The following is a 17650-nucleotide window of genomic DNA, read 5'->3' on the forward strand; positions in this document are numbered from 1 at the left end:
TTATAGGCTGAAGATCCTGTTCATGGGAAAACCAGGAGCCATATTAGATGGGACTACATCAGAAAAGTAAATGGAGCTATTTTATAAAGTACGTGTTCAACCATTATGTACTGCTGGTCCATTTAAAACATGGCACTGTAGTTAAGGAGGCAGGGAGAGAGCCTCCAAGCATGCAAAAAAAAAAAAAAAAAAGTGGGAGGAATCTTGATTTGCAGATGATCTTCTCCTGATCAAGGTTACATTATTAGAAGCTATCACTGATGAGCAATTACGTTCAATTTTGGTTTGGTTTTTTAAAATATTCTCAACTGCTTGAAATCCTGTGGATTATTTTGACTGTTAGGTGCTGGTTATTCTTTTTATTTGAAGTAAGTATTTTTGCTTCTTAGAATACAGACATTTGATTAGTTCACTTCTTATTCTTCATCTGATTTGCAATCACTTCCAGAAAATGGAGAGGAAATCGGTAGTGATGAAAGCTTATCTTTAGTACTCAGGAACTTACATTTTTTAATACAAGCAAGAGCTTATTTATCACCCATTCACTTTTGAAAAGTTGGACTGCAATGCACCGGAGGTAATAGATGAATGTGAGATTCTTAGTATCAACTTAATCCTATAATAGGGACTTTATTGTAACCTCAGACTGCCACACACTCTGAGATGACTGTCAAGTTGATTCTAGACTGGTTTTTGTTCTTTGCTAGGGTTGTGTTTCAGAAGCCAGGAAGAGTGGCTGCCTGCTTAGGCTTTGGCCTGTATTTCATTCTCTCACACTTCACCATAAGCTGTAATTCATTTAAAAGCATCAAGGTAGATTTCTAAGTACATCAAGTAAGGTTTGTTCTGGAGCCAGCACATACCAGAAAGTAAATAAACAAGGGACCAGAATATCTGTCAATCCAAAGGGAGGACATGAGGATGAGATTTAAGACTATTTTCAGAACAGCTGTGATTTTAACTCCTGAAGATCCAGTATGAGCATAGGGTGATCTAATGCTGTGCTATTTTTCAGGTACTGAATCTGGTTCAGTCATATGTCACTCTTCGAGTGCCCCTCTATGTCTCTTATGTCTTCCATTCACCTGCAGCAGTTGGGGGCTGGCAACACTTTGACCTGCAGTCTGAGTTGAGGCTTACCTTTGTGTATGATACTGCCATTCTGTGGAAGGATGGCATTGGAAGTCCACCAGAAGCAGAGCTGCAAGGTGAATTATAAATATTCCCTTTTTTTTTCTTGCCTATAAATTTGCTACCTTAAGAGATTAGTCTGAAGAACTGACTGCCACAGGATATGAAAACTCAGCCTCTCAGTCACAATTAGCCATTCATGGCTGTGTGGAACTTCACAAGAAAAGGACAGCTGGTTTCCATACTAGACTATGATAAACATCTGAAGACATGCTTGTTCACCCAGACATTTGCACAGTAACATCTGCTCCAAAGCCAGGCTACCTTTTAAAATGAAATTTGAATTATTTACGTCATTGTAGTCTCATGTTTTTATTGTTTTGTTTTATGATAGTTTGCCTTATTATTTATTGTTTTTCCTATTGTTATTGCTGTTTCTAGGCTCCTTCAGTATGAAGAGCAGTATGCAAATCAGTGGGCTGATTGTGGACTAGCTAGGATGAGTAGGGCAAATTTAGAAGCTGTTTGTTATTCATTGGTGGATTGAGCCTTCATCTTCAGAAGTAATTGCTGAAAAAATCAGTGAGAAGAACATTCTTAAAATTAATGCCCAATCCTAGGTTTTCAAGTAGGCCTTCTGTATCACAGCAGCTGCCCTCTGGCACCTGCTGCCCCCTCCTGGGATCCATACAGCTCCGACCATGGCTGCCTTTAATTAATCTTCAAAAGGGAGGGGGGAATTTGGATTAAGGTGCTGGGTAAGCACTCTTTGAAATGAGAGTAATGTGGCTGGAGGTTATGTTGACCCTTGAACAATGGCTGGTTTTTTATATAATGTTATCTCTTTTAATTTGGTAAACTGCCCAGAGTAATTTTATAGTTGAGCAACCCAGAAAGCAATTAAAAATAAATAAATCTGATTGTATAATAGATTTTCCCCAAATGGATGTCTTCCAGATATTTTGGACTTTGGCTCCTAAAATCCACACAATGCTGACTAAATCTTGTGCAAACCAACACTTTTGAAGGGAACAGCATTAGGAAAGATATTTTAGTCCAGCATGCTGGATTAACCTCTTTGAAATAATCAGGAGAGCAGTTCTCATATTCTTAAATCCTGATGTGATTAAAATTAAACATTTATTCACATCTACAAGTATCTTTTTGGTCCATTTCCCCCCTACAAAACAAGAATGACAGTCTAATAAAACCTATGTCTGTATGTTGTACTGGCGCATTCCCAGGATTGCATTTTCCATAAACTGCCTCTTAAGAAATAAAGCCGGTGATGTCAAGGCCATGTAATATATTGGAAACAGCGCTTGAGAATAACTTCGGCTGCACGTTATATTTTAAGATGCTACAAAGAACTAATCTTTTGTATGATGTATACATATAATATAATGGCTGCTTCCATCTAGGGTCTCTTTACCCAACCAATATGCAAATCAATGATGAAGGGCGGTTGGTGGTCTATTTCAGGACTGAAATTCGATTCAGAGGACAGTTTGTAATGTCCCACCCAGGTAAGGCCAGCATTTGTTATGTATCTTTTCTGTGCTAAAAATCCTCAATAGCTTTGTTGGTCTTTGACAACAGAGGTTTGGGATTTAATGTGAATTTCAGAAATAGTAAGGAACTTGTGGTTTGAACTGGTTTTCATCACCTATCCATGAAAAGCATTGGGTTCTGTTGGCAGAAGGGAGGAGGAAATTTCTATCAATTTCCTGCTGTCTTTAAAAGACACAGTATGGATTTCTTGTTCCTTCCACTACCCACCAGTCCATCCTCTTGTGTCCTGATTCTTTGGTTCCTAAACTGGAATAGAAAAGGCAGTAAAATAGTTCCATTCCATCCACTCAGATTCCACCAATAAAAACATGTTCTTGATCCAGGTGCCTGTGTCTTAACTGCGTGCTGGATGACATAAATTCATTCCATCATAAAATGGCTCCTTTTCTTTTGCAGGTACTTCTCTGACTTCCATGGTGATGTCTTCTGACCATCCTGGCCTTACATTCACATTGAGCCTTTCTCAAAGTGAGCAAACCTTCACTCTGCCAATGCAGCAATGGAAATTTCTCTCCGATTTTGCTGTGAGTACCAACATTGGTATTTTGTGGTAGTTTCCAGTGTTAAAAAACTCTTAAGCCATTTATACTTGCAAGTCAGTGATGCTGAGAGATTTAGACTAAGTTCACACTAATATACTTTCTTAATTTTAGTGTGCTATAAATATCACAGCTGAGCAAACCATGGCTCAATGTATGGCTTGCAAATAGCCTTTGGCAAACAGAACAAATATTGTTACGTGCATATTCAGTAAGAATACCTAGAGGGCTTCATGAGTAGTCAAGCATATGAGTATCAGTTTTGTATCTTAAAATCATACATGGTATCACTGATATGCATATTATTCTCAATGCAGACATCCTTGGTACAGTGTTATTTCAGTATGATGACAGTTCCTTTTAAGGCTTGTCAGAAAAGAAGAGCATGCTCTGGGTATATCAGAATCAGGCATCTACTGATGCAGGTTTTGTCTGTGCCATGGGTTCAAAATTAAAGAATCCCAATGTAGATTTTTAGAAGTATACTAAAAATGAAGAAAGTATTATGCCAAAGATTCCACTGATAAATATAACTGCTTCTTATTCTATTAGTTGAATCGTAATCTGTTCACATCTTGGTTTGGGTGTCTTTTTCTAGGTACGTGATTATTCTGGCACTTACACTGTGAAACTTATCCCTTGTGTTGCCACACCCAGCCAAGAATATACCCAGCCTGTCATCTGCAGCCCACGGGAGCCAATCACTTTTGATCTAGATATCAGGTTCCAGCAGGTAAAATATTTCAGGATTTTAATGCTCTCAGCTAATAAAGTATTTTGACTGCATTTCTCTGAAATATCACCACATTCGCTTGGTAATTACATTGGTTTAACTGCAGTGTCAGGACCAGAAATCTGAACTAGTTTTACATATTGGTTTTTTTTTTTTAATTGACTTAGAAGACTGGGCCCTGAATATTTAAAAATCTAAAAACTCTCTCCCTCTCTCTCTTTCTCATTCTCACTCTCTCCAAATTAAAACCTAGTCATTTTATATTGGTTTTTCTCAACCTGGTGCCCTTCAGATGCATTAGGACTGAACTTCTAGAATTCTGGGAGCTAGAATCCCAGCCTATCTGAAAGGTATCAGATTAGAGAAGTCTGTTCTAGAGCTTATATTGCCTTTAAGGTAGAGATTATAGCACTGAACACTGGGTAGACCTATATATTTGTCTGACTTAGGGCTGGCATTTGAAAATCACAGCCATCTGCTAAATTCTTTCCTCTCTTCAAGTAACATTTACAGTCATATAAATGTTGTCTCACAGGTGCATCGTATGCCCCTGTGGGCTATCAAGTAATCCTTTCTGTATAATTGCCTAGTAATGGATTGGTAGGACACAGCTTAGTGCAGGAGAATTGCCTTTGAGTGCTTTCCACTTCTATGCTCTGTCGGATGTTTTGAGACTACAGCTTCCAATAGCAGAATTGTAGGGCCCAGCATATCTGGATGGGACTAAGTTGGAGAAAGCTGCATTACAGCAATTGTTTTCAGCAGTATTGAATATTGCCAGGCATCAGTTTATTTTCAGCTGGATTTGGGCACAGTCTTTTTGTGACCTGAGCACCTATTTAAGATTGCTGTTTCCTTCTGTGAAAAAAAATTTTTTTTTACTAATATTCATTCATTCATTCATTCGTTCATTCGTTCATTCATTCAATTTGGATGCTGCCTGATTCCAACCAGCTCTACTAAATTTCCTCTAGTTGATTGTTTGATCTATTCAGCTTACAGTTACAAATTTTATTCTTGTAAGATTGTGAGGAAGAATTCAAGGTTGTATGCTTGTGTAGAAAATGGAACTTAACAAAACACACAGTTCTCAAAGCAATTATTTATAAACACAAAACATGGTCTATACTCTGCTGTTGGGTTTAACTTTGTTGAACACTCTTGAGCCTTTCCAATAATCTTGAGAACAAGCTGAAATTCACTGTTGCTAGAAAGAAAATTGAAATGACTTCCCTGAATAGTCTTTGCTTTATACAGGTTAGTGACCCAGTAGCAGCTGAATTTAATCTCAATACCCAAATGTTTCTGCTATCCAAGAAGGATCTTTGGCTGTCTGATGGCTCTATGGGATTTGGAGAAGGAACTGATGTCTCATTTGCAGAGGGTAAAGTCAGCTTTAACGTATATCTGAGAAGACAGCATGATATCAACAAACCATTCCATCCATACTTGCTAAATGCCTGTTCATTTGCATGGGATAATGCCATGAAAAATCCTGTCCTCTTATGTTGCATTCTTTGTCACTGAGAAAGAAGGGATTTTTGTCCTCTTGCACTATGAACCAAAAAACATCTTTAAAATTACAGTGGGGCAGACGTACAATCATCTTTGTATTAAATGCTTCTTTCTGAGAGTTAAAATTCATTGTGTAAAGTGACCCTGCAAAAAACTTTCCTTAGGAAACAGAATTCTTATGCTTATACTGAATTACTCAAACTGTGGCTAGTAAGATCAAAATATATATTAAATCACTAGTGTAACATCAATATAAATCCTCTTTGTGTCCTGAATAAGGGCTGCCCCCTAGTGAATAAAAATAGAGTTGAAAGAAATTTCAGTAGAGCAAAGAAAATAGTGAACTTAACATCTAGGAGCAACATGAAGCATTTATCTTAATACCTCAAAGTAAGGACAGTATTTATATGGTATTATGAAATAACATTATCCAGCCATTGTTGAGTTAGGGAATGAAAATAATGTATTAAAACATCTCAGTATAAGAAAAAATGTTTTTTTAAAAGGTTAATATAAGAAATCCAGTTCATTTAGAATTTCATGCCTTTCCTTCTCCAAGTGTCATGTAACAAGTGGTGATACATGGCAGATACTTTCCTGTGCTGGCTTCCTAGGTCCAGCATATCTTCTCAAAGCGATGAGCATGCTATGCTGATGATGTGAACAATATGCCAGGCAAAAGCATTTTTGCTCATCAATTTCAGATGTTTGGAGATTTTAAAAAATCATAAAAGCAAATTGTGTTTTATATTATTTCATGTGTACATTTATACATTTGTTTCATCTATATTGTAGGGTTTTTAAAATTAAAATAAAAGTTTAGCATTTTTAATTACAGCATTATAGATTGTATTGTTTTACATTTTGTTAGCTACTCAAAGAACATGATTACTTTTGAAAATACAGGATTTGGATTTACTATATATATATCAGTCTGTATAATATTTTACAGGCTAGAAGGCCATTCTTCCCCTTTGAATGGTGTACCAAGAGCCACTTTTTCAAAGTCGTAAATGGATCTGGGGTGAAAAATAAATTTGATTTGATTTATATTTAAAGTTAATTGACATTAAATATGGTGAATATGATTATCTCAGTCCATTAATTTTACTTTTCTGTCACATGAAAAATTATAATTTGGTTATTAAATTTGAGGTCTTTGGGAATTACAACCATGGGCTTTTGGAGCCACAGTGTTGGCTGTGCATCTCTGAAGAAATAAAAACAAGTTTCTTTAATTTTAGGTTCAGAAATCTACGGTCGTGTCATGGTGGATCCTGTTCAGAATTTAGGAGAGTCTTTCATCTGTAACATTGAGAAGGTGTTCCTGTGTACTGGGGCTGATGGGTACGTTCCCAAGTATAATCCAAGTAACAGAGAATATGGCTGCCTAGCTGACTCGCCTTCTTTATTGTACAGATTCAAAATCCTGGTATGTATACTGATATTAGACTAATAAATTCTCATCAACTTCATTTTAAGTTTAAACTTAATAATGTACCAGTATTTGTTTATTCCCTAGGATAAAGCTCAACCAGATACACAAGCAAAAGTATTTGGAAATATGGCATTCCATGCCAAACTAGCAGTTGATCACATTGATGGCTATCCTTTAGTAAAGCAGCCTGGCTCTGATGGATTCAGCCTGCTGTCAACTCCATTATTCCAGGTACAAATGTGGTTGATCATACAGTTGTTGCATGAAAACACCTACATGCAGGTTAGGTGTGCAGCTGCTGGAGTCTCATTGCCTTTTTCTTTTTGCTTGGTTTTCATCTTTTTTTTTTTTTAATCTAATAGGTAGCAGTGGGTCGAGAGTGGTACATCCACACCATCTACATGGTTCGATCACGCGAGAATGCCCATAGGGGCCTCGGAAAGAGAAGTATTGAGGATCACTATGCTTTATCTTTCAGTAACAATACCTCACATCTTAGCCGGTCTCGGAGAGCTGTTTCTGATATCCCTGCTCTCGCCCAAGATATCGGTGCCGATAAGAATAGAGGAACGAATATCCAGCATATAGCTCTTGACCGATCTAATAAAATTACACTCAGGCAGAAAGAATGGTCTCCAGCAGGTAAACCTTATGAGAAGCCAGTCCTGCAAATTACAGGAAATAATGCAGAAGACAAGATAGTTCCCATTATTGGAGGTGCAGCTGGACTGTTGCTTCTTATCTGCACTGTTTTAATTATTGTATTCCTTCTGAAGCGAAAGGGACATTCAACTGATGGAAAAACAAGTTCATTTGCCAACCATTCCAACAGTAATGAAACTATGACAACACAGCACAGCAATAGTGATAGCTCTGAAGTCTAAATGCATTGTTGAGATTGGGTTGATTCTTTGAAGATGCTGCCGAATGGAAACCATGTGGGGCTGGGTGGGGCTGTGTTTGCATAGATATGGAATTAGGCTGCTGCAGTTTTGGCGCTATGTTATGTGTGATTCCAGCATTTGGAAGAAAAGTGTAGCAACGATAATCTGTATAGAAATGTAAGTGACTTATTTATAACTTCCACCACCAACCCCCAGGAACACAGGATGATCTCCTGGAATACAATGTTAATTGAATTTAGCATTTTCCCCCAAATGGTGCTTTAAAAAAAATTCGATAGCAGCTGTAAGTGTGCCTTATCTATCAACATGAAAGCCTGGTGCTGTTCAAAGGGATATTGATTTCCTTTTCATTTAACTTGTATAGTATTTAGATTTATACCTTTTATATATGGAAAGGTGGGAGGGGGGAAAAGGTAAAATTTTAACTAGATGGGGTAGAAGCAAAGTATCTATAATTAAATCTCAGAGTAGAATTGTATTATCTGTGTTGGTGAGAGAAACACTGTATTGGAAAAATACTAAACTTATTTAAAGAGAGTGTTTCTTGAATGTTTTAATATACAGGATTACAAATAGTCTTTCATATGAGATTCTGTAATGTTCTGTACTTATGTAACATAAATTTCATGATAAAACTAAATCATTATTAGATTCTCATTCCAATTGCCTGCAGTTAGTAATATTTTATTAATGTTACTTCAAATAGTTCTCTCCTAATGGAACTTGGCAAATATTGTAAAATATTGTGAATAACTTACATGACCTTAACTGCCTGGAAATTTCTTTTCAGATTGTTCAATTTTTAAAAACAACTGTTATTTGGCTAAACAATCATAGTAAATTTTGTGTCATCAAATGCAGCCATTTTTAAAAGTAATGTGACAATTATTATCATCATGTTATTTAAAAAGCAATCATTCTGGGAATGGGCTTTTCAGTGTTGTTTTAAGGGAGTCAGGATGGCCATCTGCTGACTTTCCTAAAAGAGCGCCATATGCTTTAGGTTTTCAAAGCTGGTAACCCTAATTTTTTTTCTTTCATATTTAACTATGAATTAGACAGAATTGCCTACAGTTCTGAAGCAACTTTCCATGCTAGAGTGATGGAGTCTGTATAATTCCAAAACGAGTAAAATTAAGATTATTGCCTCCGTTTCGTAAGGTTCTGGTATGGAATTAATCAGCGTAATACTAAATTTGGTTACAGAATTTATGTATTTCTCACATAGTAAGTTTTTGCCCCAGATGTTTGGAATGTTTTGGATTCAAAAGTTTTCCTTACAGAATAACAAAGTACATTCATAATAGGACTGCACCAACTTGTACAGAAGCTATACCAATTTCAGTGGGATCTATTCATTGTAAATGTGTATGTGAGATCAAAGGTTTAATTAATCAGAGGACACTATGGAAAGTATTTTGATATACTAAAAACTATCCTGGTTAATTGGACATCTAGTTTTATTTTTTTAACAGCATTTGTGTTGTTAAAAACAAAGCATTTCCTTTTTCTCATGCTTATGAGGAAATGCTTGTTAATGGTGCTTGGACAGTAATTTGTCTATATGCAAATATAGGTAATTTAATTAAGATTCACTTTAACTGCTACAATAAATGTGCATTATTAAGACATCTACCTCCTGTCGGCTGGAAAGAAATTCTCAGAATGATAGGACTGCTGACCAATTTATAAACTATAATCCCACCATTTTAGTACTATATGGAAGGTGCCCTTAAATATTTTAATAATTCATTGTGTGTATTAGCCAATTAGGCAAAAATCACTAGCACATAAAAGTCTCCTGCTTTATAGGAGAAAATTATTAATGATGGATCTTCCAGCTGCTTCTGCTGCTTCTTTTTCATCTAGGGCAATGCACACTTCAAGATTATTTGGAAAAATGCATTGTACAAGCAGAGCAGCTGTCCACTATTCGTTAAAGTATACTGATATTTTTCAAGGCTTTCAAAGCTAACGTGAACAACCCTAATAACTTTCCAAATGACAATGATAACAATACATTCTTATCCACCCATACCAGCTAAATTCAAGTTATTCACATCAGAGGACCACACTGCATTTTCTTCAGTACCCTTTATCTGCCTGGACATAGCAGCTACCAGTTTCGTTTCCTCCTCCTCTTCCTTCCTTTTTTGTTAAACCAAAGTACTTTAATGGTTCATCTATGAAGAGATTTGTAAGTTTGGAAAATTTAAAATCGGCAATGGAATTTCTTTTGCTTATAGGAAGCCAAAATCTGCAAGACTGACTTTAATCTAATTAGCTACAATAACGAGGTTTATATACTTGGGTGAGTATGAAAAGGTTTATCATTCATCATTGGTCATCATTTATCCTGTCAAAATCATGAGTTTAATATCTTCATGTTAACTGTAGACTTTCACATTTCCAGGATTACCACTGTTATAGTTGGAGGTCTCTTTCCTAAATATGATGCTTTTGTATCTATATACCATCTATGCTGAAATGCTAAAGAAGGAAATGGATTCTGATAGGAACACCTGCAAAAAAAACAGCCTTTGAAAAATAGTATGCTTTGCTTGTACATTACTAGATAAGAGAAGGAGACCATCTGTCCTCTGGAATAAGACTTGAACTCAGTGAAATCTCTCTCTTTGCAAAGTTTTACTGTAAGTGACGTGACACATTGGTACAGCAACCCAGTCTATTTTTCATTTGGCAACCCTAAGTTGGAAAGCCAATAAAATACAAGCATTCCTTCATTAGCATTCCTCATGTAGAATCAAGTACTTCCTAAACAGTAGATTATTGCGATTTATGATACTGCATTTAAATGTAAAATATATCTGTAAGTCACAGTTTATATCTCTATACTTAACCTACTTGTTTTAAGTACAGGTAAAGCTAGGTTGTCAAGAACAGAAACATTATGTTTGAACTGTATTAGGGTATACTGTTCATGCCCTATGGTTGTGAAGTTACCAAAATACTGTTTCAGTCATTTTATAAAAATGTGTTTTTTCATACAATTATTGCCTCTTCCATTTGTTGTCATATTGTGAGATACACAAGGCATTAGGCCAAAACATAAGGCCAGATACTACATGCTATGACTGTAATGTAAAAGCTGCAGACCAAAATATGGTGCTATTAAACTTGAAAGTCTGGACTCTGCAAAATTACAGACGTAATAATCTCTAAGTGACTTTACTACAGGTAAACTATAGTAAACCAGAATTTAAATTGTATTTATCTTTTATTTTTTGCTACTTTTATAACTTGCCAGGAGCCACTGATTCTTTTATGAATTGTCAAATGTGTCTGCCAGAAACTGCACTAGTGATTGCATTTTGATTAATAAAAGATTCAGGTAGTGGCAGAGAATAGAGAATAACTTGAATATAGCTGGTACAAGTGGATAACCCTTATTTTTTGTAGAAAATACAGAACGCTTTATTGAACCAGAAAAGTCTTCTTTTATTTTTAAGTCATTAGAAAATATAAAGTTACTATATCAAAATTTATCCTTACGTAAGAGCTTTTTGCTCTTTTATTCCTCACATTTCCTAATGTAAAATATATATATTACCTAATTACACTTTATTAGAACAATGTAAATTGATAAGCTAGGTTTGAAGTTGGTTGTTTCCATAACCTAGGTAAAATAAAAAGCTCAGTCCAGGGGCAAAATGTTTAATCTGTACATGCAGAAGCTTGATCCAATGCCAATGGCTGCTGAACTATCTGTTTTTCAGTGATTGTATATGTGGAGGTTACACAGAAAGAAATCACACTATACCTACTATGTGGGTTAAAGAGCACAACCAGGAAAAAGGCTCATTCTTGTTTTGCTATGTGAAATCTACAAGTAAAATTTGAGTGGAAAGACTTTAACTTAAACATCATGCTAAGCCATGATATAGCCTGTTTCTGGTTACTGTATAGTAAGCTAATTTGAAATGGTTTTCCTTGGCTTACCAGTTACAAACGCAGTTTAACATGATGTACAAATGGGAAAACAGTTTGATTTTAGCTTCTTGGCTTATTCCTGTTATAACTGAGCAGAATACAAAAATAATTGAGAAGTGCAAAGAAAAAGTAGTTCCAAAAGAAAAAACGGATGACTGAGGATAATCATAGTAACATTGTATATCAACAAGATTGACTCTGTTGCTATAGTGCAAAGTACCAATTCCAATATAATATTTCCAATGATGCTTCTGTGTCCCACAGACATATTCCTACAAAATAAAAATGGTGGGTGGCTGGTTGTTTGATATGTTCAGCTGCCCATTAAAAAAGACAAGCTGAGGTGAGGAGATCATCTTGGGAAACTAATGTAATGGCATGGATAATTCTAATTAGTTTGCCTAGTGATAAATGATTATTTTATTACTGGACTTGTCTATTTATAATGATTATTCTATTACTGTTCCATAGCAGCCCATGACACGTTCTCAAAACTCTAAAGTCTGGGAACCTAAGCACGATATCTATAAACTAGTAGTGGGTAGTGTGATTTAGCATATTAGTGAAACAAAGAATTGAACAATATATATAAAAAACATTAACTACTAGATGAAGCCTATTTTTTATTTCAAGTGTTAATGGTAAAAAAAAGTTCAGCACAGCTGTTTTATTTAAAAAAGTGAAACTACGTTACTTTTCTTCTAGTTCAGCAAGTAAACACATGAACCCAATGTCCTTTAATGACATAATAGTTGAGAATTGTAAAGTACATCTTATGAAGACCCGTAAAATTAAAGAACTAGTTTAAATTTAGTGATTACAAGAATTCAGTATTCACAGCTTTAGTTTCTTTTTCCTTCCTCTTCCATCAGGAGTACCATCCAATTTACGTTTCTGTGTCTGTATCAAAAAAGAGAAAAATTAAGTCTCAGCTCTGAAAATTTTGTTATCGTGATTTAAAAAATCATGCTACAGTGAAATTAAAGGCATTTTAAAACTTGTTTTTCATTGTATATCAAATTCCATAGCACATTTTTTTTAATTTGAAAAGAAATTCAAAAATAATTTTTACAATAATATGGGTAAAGGAATCTAGAAAGAAAATATTACAATGGTTATCTTAAACTCCTGCTAACTCCTGGCACTTAGCATGAAGCAATATAAAAATGTGATTAAAGCTACAACTCCAGACTTAGTATGTGCTGTTTAAAAGAATGAAAGAATTGGGAATTATAGCTAATATGGCTTCATAATGTTTTCCCATACACATTTCTCAAAATTTTGATTATGTCATTTTCTTTCAATCATCTGAAGAAAATGGCCTATGAATCTTCACAGTTAAACACATTTTACTCTCACCAAAGATGGTTTTGGTCCACGTTTCTTCTTCTCTGCCTTCTCCTTTTCTTCCAGTTCCATGTTTTCTCTTTCAATCAGAGTGATTAAGGTATTACATCTTCGTTGTAGTTCCTGAGTCAAAAGCAAAGCAGAAGACTCAGTATATAATGGCCACTACACAAAGAATTTTACACAATGATGTGTTTTCATCTCTCCAACCATCTCCACTGTATAGATGCTTCCATATGTAAGAGGAACTGTGGAAAAATCCACAGAATAACTCCCCCAGCCTTCCAAACCAGCCATGGTTACAAGACTACTCTGTCAACAACAATTTACATCTACTAGGTATTTGGAACTACAACTCCATTAATCATGAATTAGTATAGTCAATAATGAGACATTATGGTGATGTAGCATTAAACATCTGGAAAGCAAGAGATCATCTACCACTGTTCTAGAGCCTTATAATACTGAGCTGTAGAAGAAAGTGAGCTTCCAAAAGGAGGAAAAAGATGTATAGCTATATGAACCATTTCTGAAGAAAAGTACAAAACTCAGATATTTTGCTAGAAGCAGCACCACATATGGGGGAACCTCCCTTGGTGGAATGGAAAGCAGGAAGAGAACAAAAACAGAAGAAATGTGTAATCATTATACTGCTTCAATAAACAATGACTGTTCCTTCTGGACTACAATTACACGAAGCACAGAATCTCCAGTATCTTTGGATAGAACTAAGTCCCTAGTTAAGAACAAAGTAGGTTCCTTGGTGCTCTCTGAGCTTGGTTGTTTGCTTGCAGACATTTCATTACCCAACAGTGACATCATTTTCATTTGCACTGAGCCAGCACATTCCTTTCAATGTGTATTCCCCATTATGTGCCTGCTTACTCTCTTGTAATTCTTTCTTTTCCAATGAATGTAAATACAAACATTAATTCCCCTTTTGCTAATTATCGCAGTGCCAGAGTGAGTATTCCAAATGGCGGGGGAGTGGGGAAAAGGAAAGAAAGCACAGTTATGGCCACGTGATTTCCCACTTAGCAACCACTTCACTTAACAACAGAACTACCAGCCCCAATTGTGGTTGCTAAATGAGGACTATTTTTTTTTAAAAAAATTTATACAATTACTATGCCGCTCCAATCATACAATTGGATGGAGAAAAGTAGGCACCCCTGGTCAAATTTTATGTTTCAATGATTCCCTAAATCAATAGAAGCTGACACAACTTGTACCTGATGCAAAGTTAAGCATGACCTATTTCTGCAAATGTGAATGGATACTTACTATATTTAATGTTGATAGATTTCAAAGCAAGAAAACAAAATAAGAAAACAGTGTATATCACAGCTGTAAAAGTTTCAGCAGCCTTTCAAGTTGTGCCTTGTAATACTTCCTGGGAGAAATAATAACTTTAAAACATTTCCTACAGCTAGCTAAGAGTATCTCTGTTCTTGCTTTTGGAATTTTTTTACACTGAAAAACATTTTCCACTGAAACTTCTTCTAACTCAGAAACATTCTAAACTCAGAAACATTCTTGGATCTATACAAGCATGCACTGCATGTTTCAGATCTCCACAGAGATTTTCAATAACATTCAAATCTGGGACTGTGAAAATCAGTCTTACACCTTTTATTTTTGTTCCTTATAACTACTTTCTTTTCTGTAAATATTTTATGCTATGTTTCTTAACATTGGCTTACTAAAATAGCCAACCACCTTCAGTTTCAATTTTTTCACTGACTATGGGACATTGTCTTCTAGGATATGTTGATATTTAGTTGAATCCATTCTTTCTTCCACTTGCATAATATTTCTTGTGCCACTGGCTGCTATATCTTTCTAAAGGATAACAGAGCCAATCCTGTGCTTAATAGTTTGCAAGATGTTATTTTCATAAATTGTGTCATCCTTTGTCCAAATTTATTGTGTGTGCTTTGTGGCCAAACAGTTCAATTTTTGTTTCATCAGCCCAAAGCACTTCATTCCAAAATGTTTTAGGCTTATCTAGGATTTTTTTGGGGGGGGAGGGCACTCCTTAGACAATGACTTTTGAAAGAAAAAACTCTCCCATGAATATCATTGTTGTATAAACAATGTTTATACCATAGACCAGTAGACAACTACTCCCATATCAGCCACTTAGTGGGTCAACCTATCTGTGGGTTTTGTTCTGCACCCATTCATTTTCATTCATTCTTTCTGGGCTTATAGGCCCTTCCTATACTGACTGACTGACATATATTCCTGATCTCTGTAATTCAGGTTAAAACCACCCCCAAAAATACAATGATAAAGTGAAAATAACAGGACAGCTATATTATGCTTATCCACTGGGGAGCATAAATCACATTAATTAAAACAAACACCCAGCTATGAGAAAGAACAACAACAGAACATTTCCATCCCCACAGTCTTGCTAAGACACAGAGCTTTGTGGCTCTCCTGAATTTTGCAGAGGTGGGAATTCTGACCCCTGGGATATGCTACTCCACAGAAAGGGAGCAGCAAGTGAAAAGGCAAAACTTCTGCAGATCTGACAGATATATTTTTCAAGCAGAGATTTTTCTTGCTTAGTTACAGTGCTACATTCACTGTTTTCTTATTTTGAACCTGTAAACAATTTAAATACTAAGTATGCATTCATGTCTGTAGAAAAACATCATGCTGAAATTTGAGATTACATCAGCTTTAGGGATTCATTGAAACATACAGTCTAACCAGGAATTCATGAACTTTTGCACACCACTATACAAAAACCAACCATAAGATCATAAAATCAAATAATAATAATAATAATAATAATAATAGCAGCAGCAGCAGCAGCAGCAGCAGCAGCAGCAGCAGCAGCAGCAACAGCAAGCCCATCCAGTAAGTCTGTCAAGAGAATTCCTCCAAAAAATTAGGGGCTTCTGGTAGGGATTAATGGTGGTTTAGATGTCTTTGTAACAAGCGGAGATGGCATTGCAGCATGATCAGTGGGTGGCAGCAAGTGCTGGCTGCCCAACTTATTCTGGAGCAAGGAGGAAGCATGAAATCAACCCATTCAGTCTCTGGACAGCTGTTCCTCAAAAGTTAATCACAGAGGCAGAAGCTTCCATGAACGGCTTTCGAGTTGAGCAGCTGGGAGGCAGGGGATCCATCCTCATTCACAGCTGAGGTGCAGCCTTTATATGGAAATTAGAGCCGACCAAACCCCATTTCTAAAGCACTTTGGATTTTAATTATTTTTCAACATAAAAGAGACCTTCCTTTGCAACAGATAAGTAATTCTCTTGGGGCTTATCCTTATTTTTGGGACCATATTTTTAAAAGAAGAAATAGAACTTTAATTTGAATCTGAATAATTTGCAAAAAGCTGGATGAAAATTGGAATTTAAAAGGGACTTTTAATTTACAGTGAAAAGGGAAGATTTGTTAGAAGTTTATTTTTCTACAAACTCCACTGGCAGTAACGAGGTTTGATTTTTCCATGTGAAAGTTTTTTGTTTTGTTGGACTATACTTGTAAATTGGCTGGGTTTTTAAAAGAGAAGAAGACTGTAACCTGATCCTTGTGTGTTTTCTATGATGCATGCCTGCAATTCCAGCTTGAAAGACACCAGTGGGCATTAACTGTCTATTTACTTTCTCTTTTATTTAATATATCTGGCTACCTGCTTTATTCGTGTAAAGGGAAAAAAAAATAAAAAGAACATGACTACAAGTAAGGCAGCAAAAAAATGAGAAGAGGCTCTGTAGAGCAACCATTAGAGAGAAGGTGGTCTCTAACACTATTCTGGAAAATCCAGAGGAAGATATTAGAAGAAGGGTAATTCAAGCGTTGGCAGAATTTTTAAATTGGGAGGAGGAAAAAACTGAAAATGAGATTGATAAGCTGTATCGGGTAATTCACGCTATGCAGCAATAAGACATATACCAAGGGTTGTATTAATACATTTTGCAAAGAAAAGGACCAGGGATCAAATACTGCAATGGATTTTAATACTAGATTGAAGATTGACAATATGGATATAATTATATTAAAAGAAATTCCCATCAGAATTTTACATAAGAGGTTTTGTTGGTGTTTTTTTTTGGACGGAGATACTGAAACAGAATAAGATTTTGTTTGGCTGGGATAAGCTGGAAGGAGTGATTTTTTACTTTCCAACATTTCCTTTTGGGTCTGATGGACAAACTGTGATAGAATGTATCTACAAAGAGGAAGGTGATGTGAGAAATCAAGGCTATGAGGAAGGAAGGGGTGCATTCCAGGAGGGGAAAGGAGACAAGAGACCACATGGTCCACAGGGGAAGTGTGGGAAACCAAAGAGGTTCAGGATAGCCACTCCCTAGAATCTCCCAGAGTATATCTACTAGTTGCAGCACTATAGATTTAGTCTGGCAAGATTCTGTCTATAAGGTGTAAACAAATAAAGGAACTTTACTCAACTGGACTGTTTCACTGTTGTTCTTGGGCTGGGCCTGACATCAATCTTGGAATGCACCCCCTCCTTCCTGATAGCCTTAATATCTCA

General features: G+C 35.9%; 2 protein-coding genes across 2 annotated transcripts in view; one reads left to right on the top strand and one right to left on the bottom strand.

Moving 5' to 3' along the window:
- Nucleotides 1-11415, top strand: part of FREM3 (FRAS1 related extracellular matrix 3) — an 80645-nt gene extending 69230 nt beyond the window's left edge. Inside the window, exons 17-24 of the mRNA XM_088132808.1 lie at nucleotides 1016-1208; nucleotides 2553-2657; nucleotides 3100-3227; nucleotides 3841-3975; nucleotides 5233-5359; nucleotides 6735-6922; nucleotides 7013-7159; nucleotides 7291-11415. Of these exons, the coding sequence (XP_087988934.1) occupies nucleotides 1016-1208; nucleotides 2553-2657; nucleotides 3100-3227; nucleotides 3841-3975; nucleotides 5233-5359; nucleotides 6735-6922; nucleotides 7013-7159; nucleotides 7291-7812 (1545 nt within the window). The 3' untranslated portion in view covers nucleotides 7813-11415. The remainder of the gene's footprint in view (nucleotides 1-1015; nucleotides 1209-2552; nucleotides 2658-3099; nucleotides 3228-3840; nucleotides 3976-5232; nucleotides 5360-6734; nucleotides 6923-7012; nucleotides 7160-7290) is intronic.
- Nucleotides 11416-12506: 1091 nt separating this feature from the next.
- Nucleotides 12507-17650, bottom strand: part of SMARCA5 (SNF2 related chromatin remodeling ATPase 5) — a 28262-nt gene continuing 23118 nt past the window's right edge. The window contains exons 23-24 of the mRNA XM_007428840.4: nucleotides 13144-13254; nucleotides 12507-12684 (exon numbers count right to left, since the gene is read on the bottom strand). Coding sequence (XP_007428902.1) covers nucleotides 12619-12684; nucleotides 13144-13254 — 177 coding nt within the window. The 3' untranslated portion in view covers nucleotides 12507-12618. The remainder of the gene's footprint in view (nucleotides 12685-13143; nucleotides 13255-17650) is intronic.

This window comes from Python bivittatus, unplaced genomic scaffold (genome assembly GCF_059951505.1).
Source record: "Python bivittatus isolate LINGU-HERP-01145 unplaced genomic scaffold, Pbiv_v1 ctg000070_np1212, whole genome shotgun sequence".
NCBI lineage: Eukaryota > Metazoa > Chordata > Lepidosauria > Squamata > Pythonidae > Python > Python bivittatus.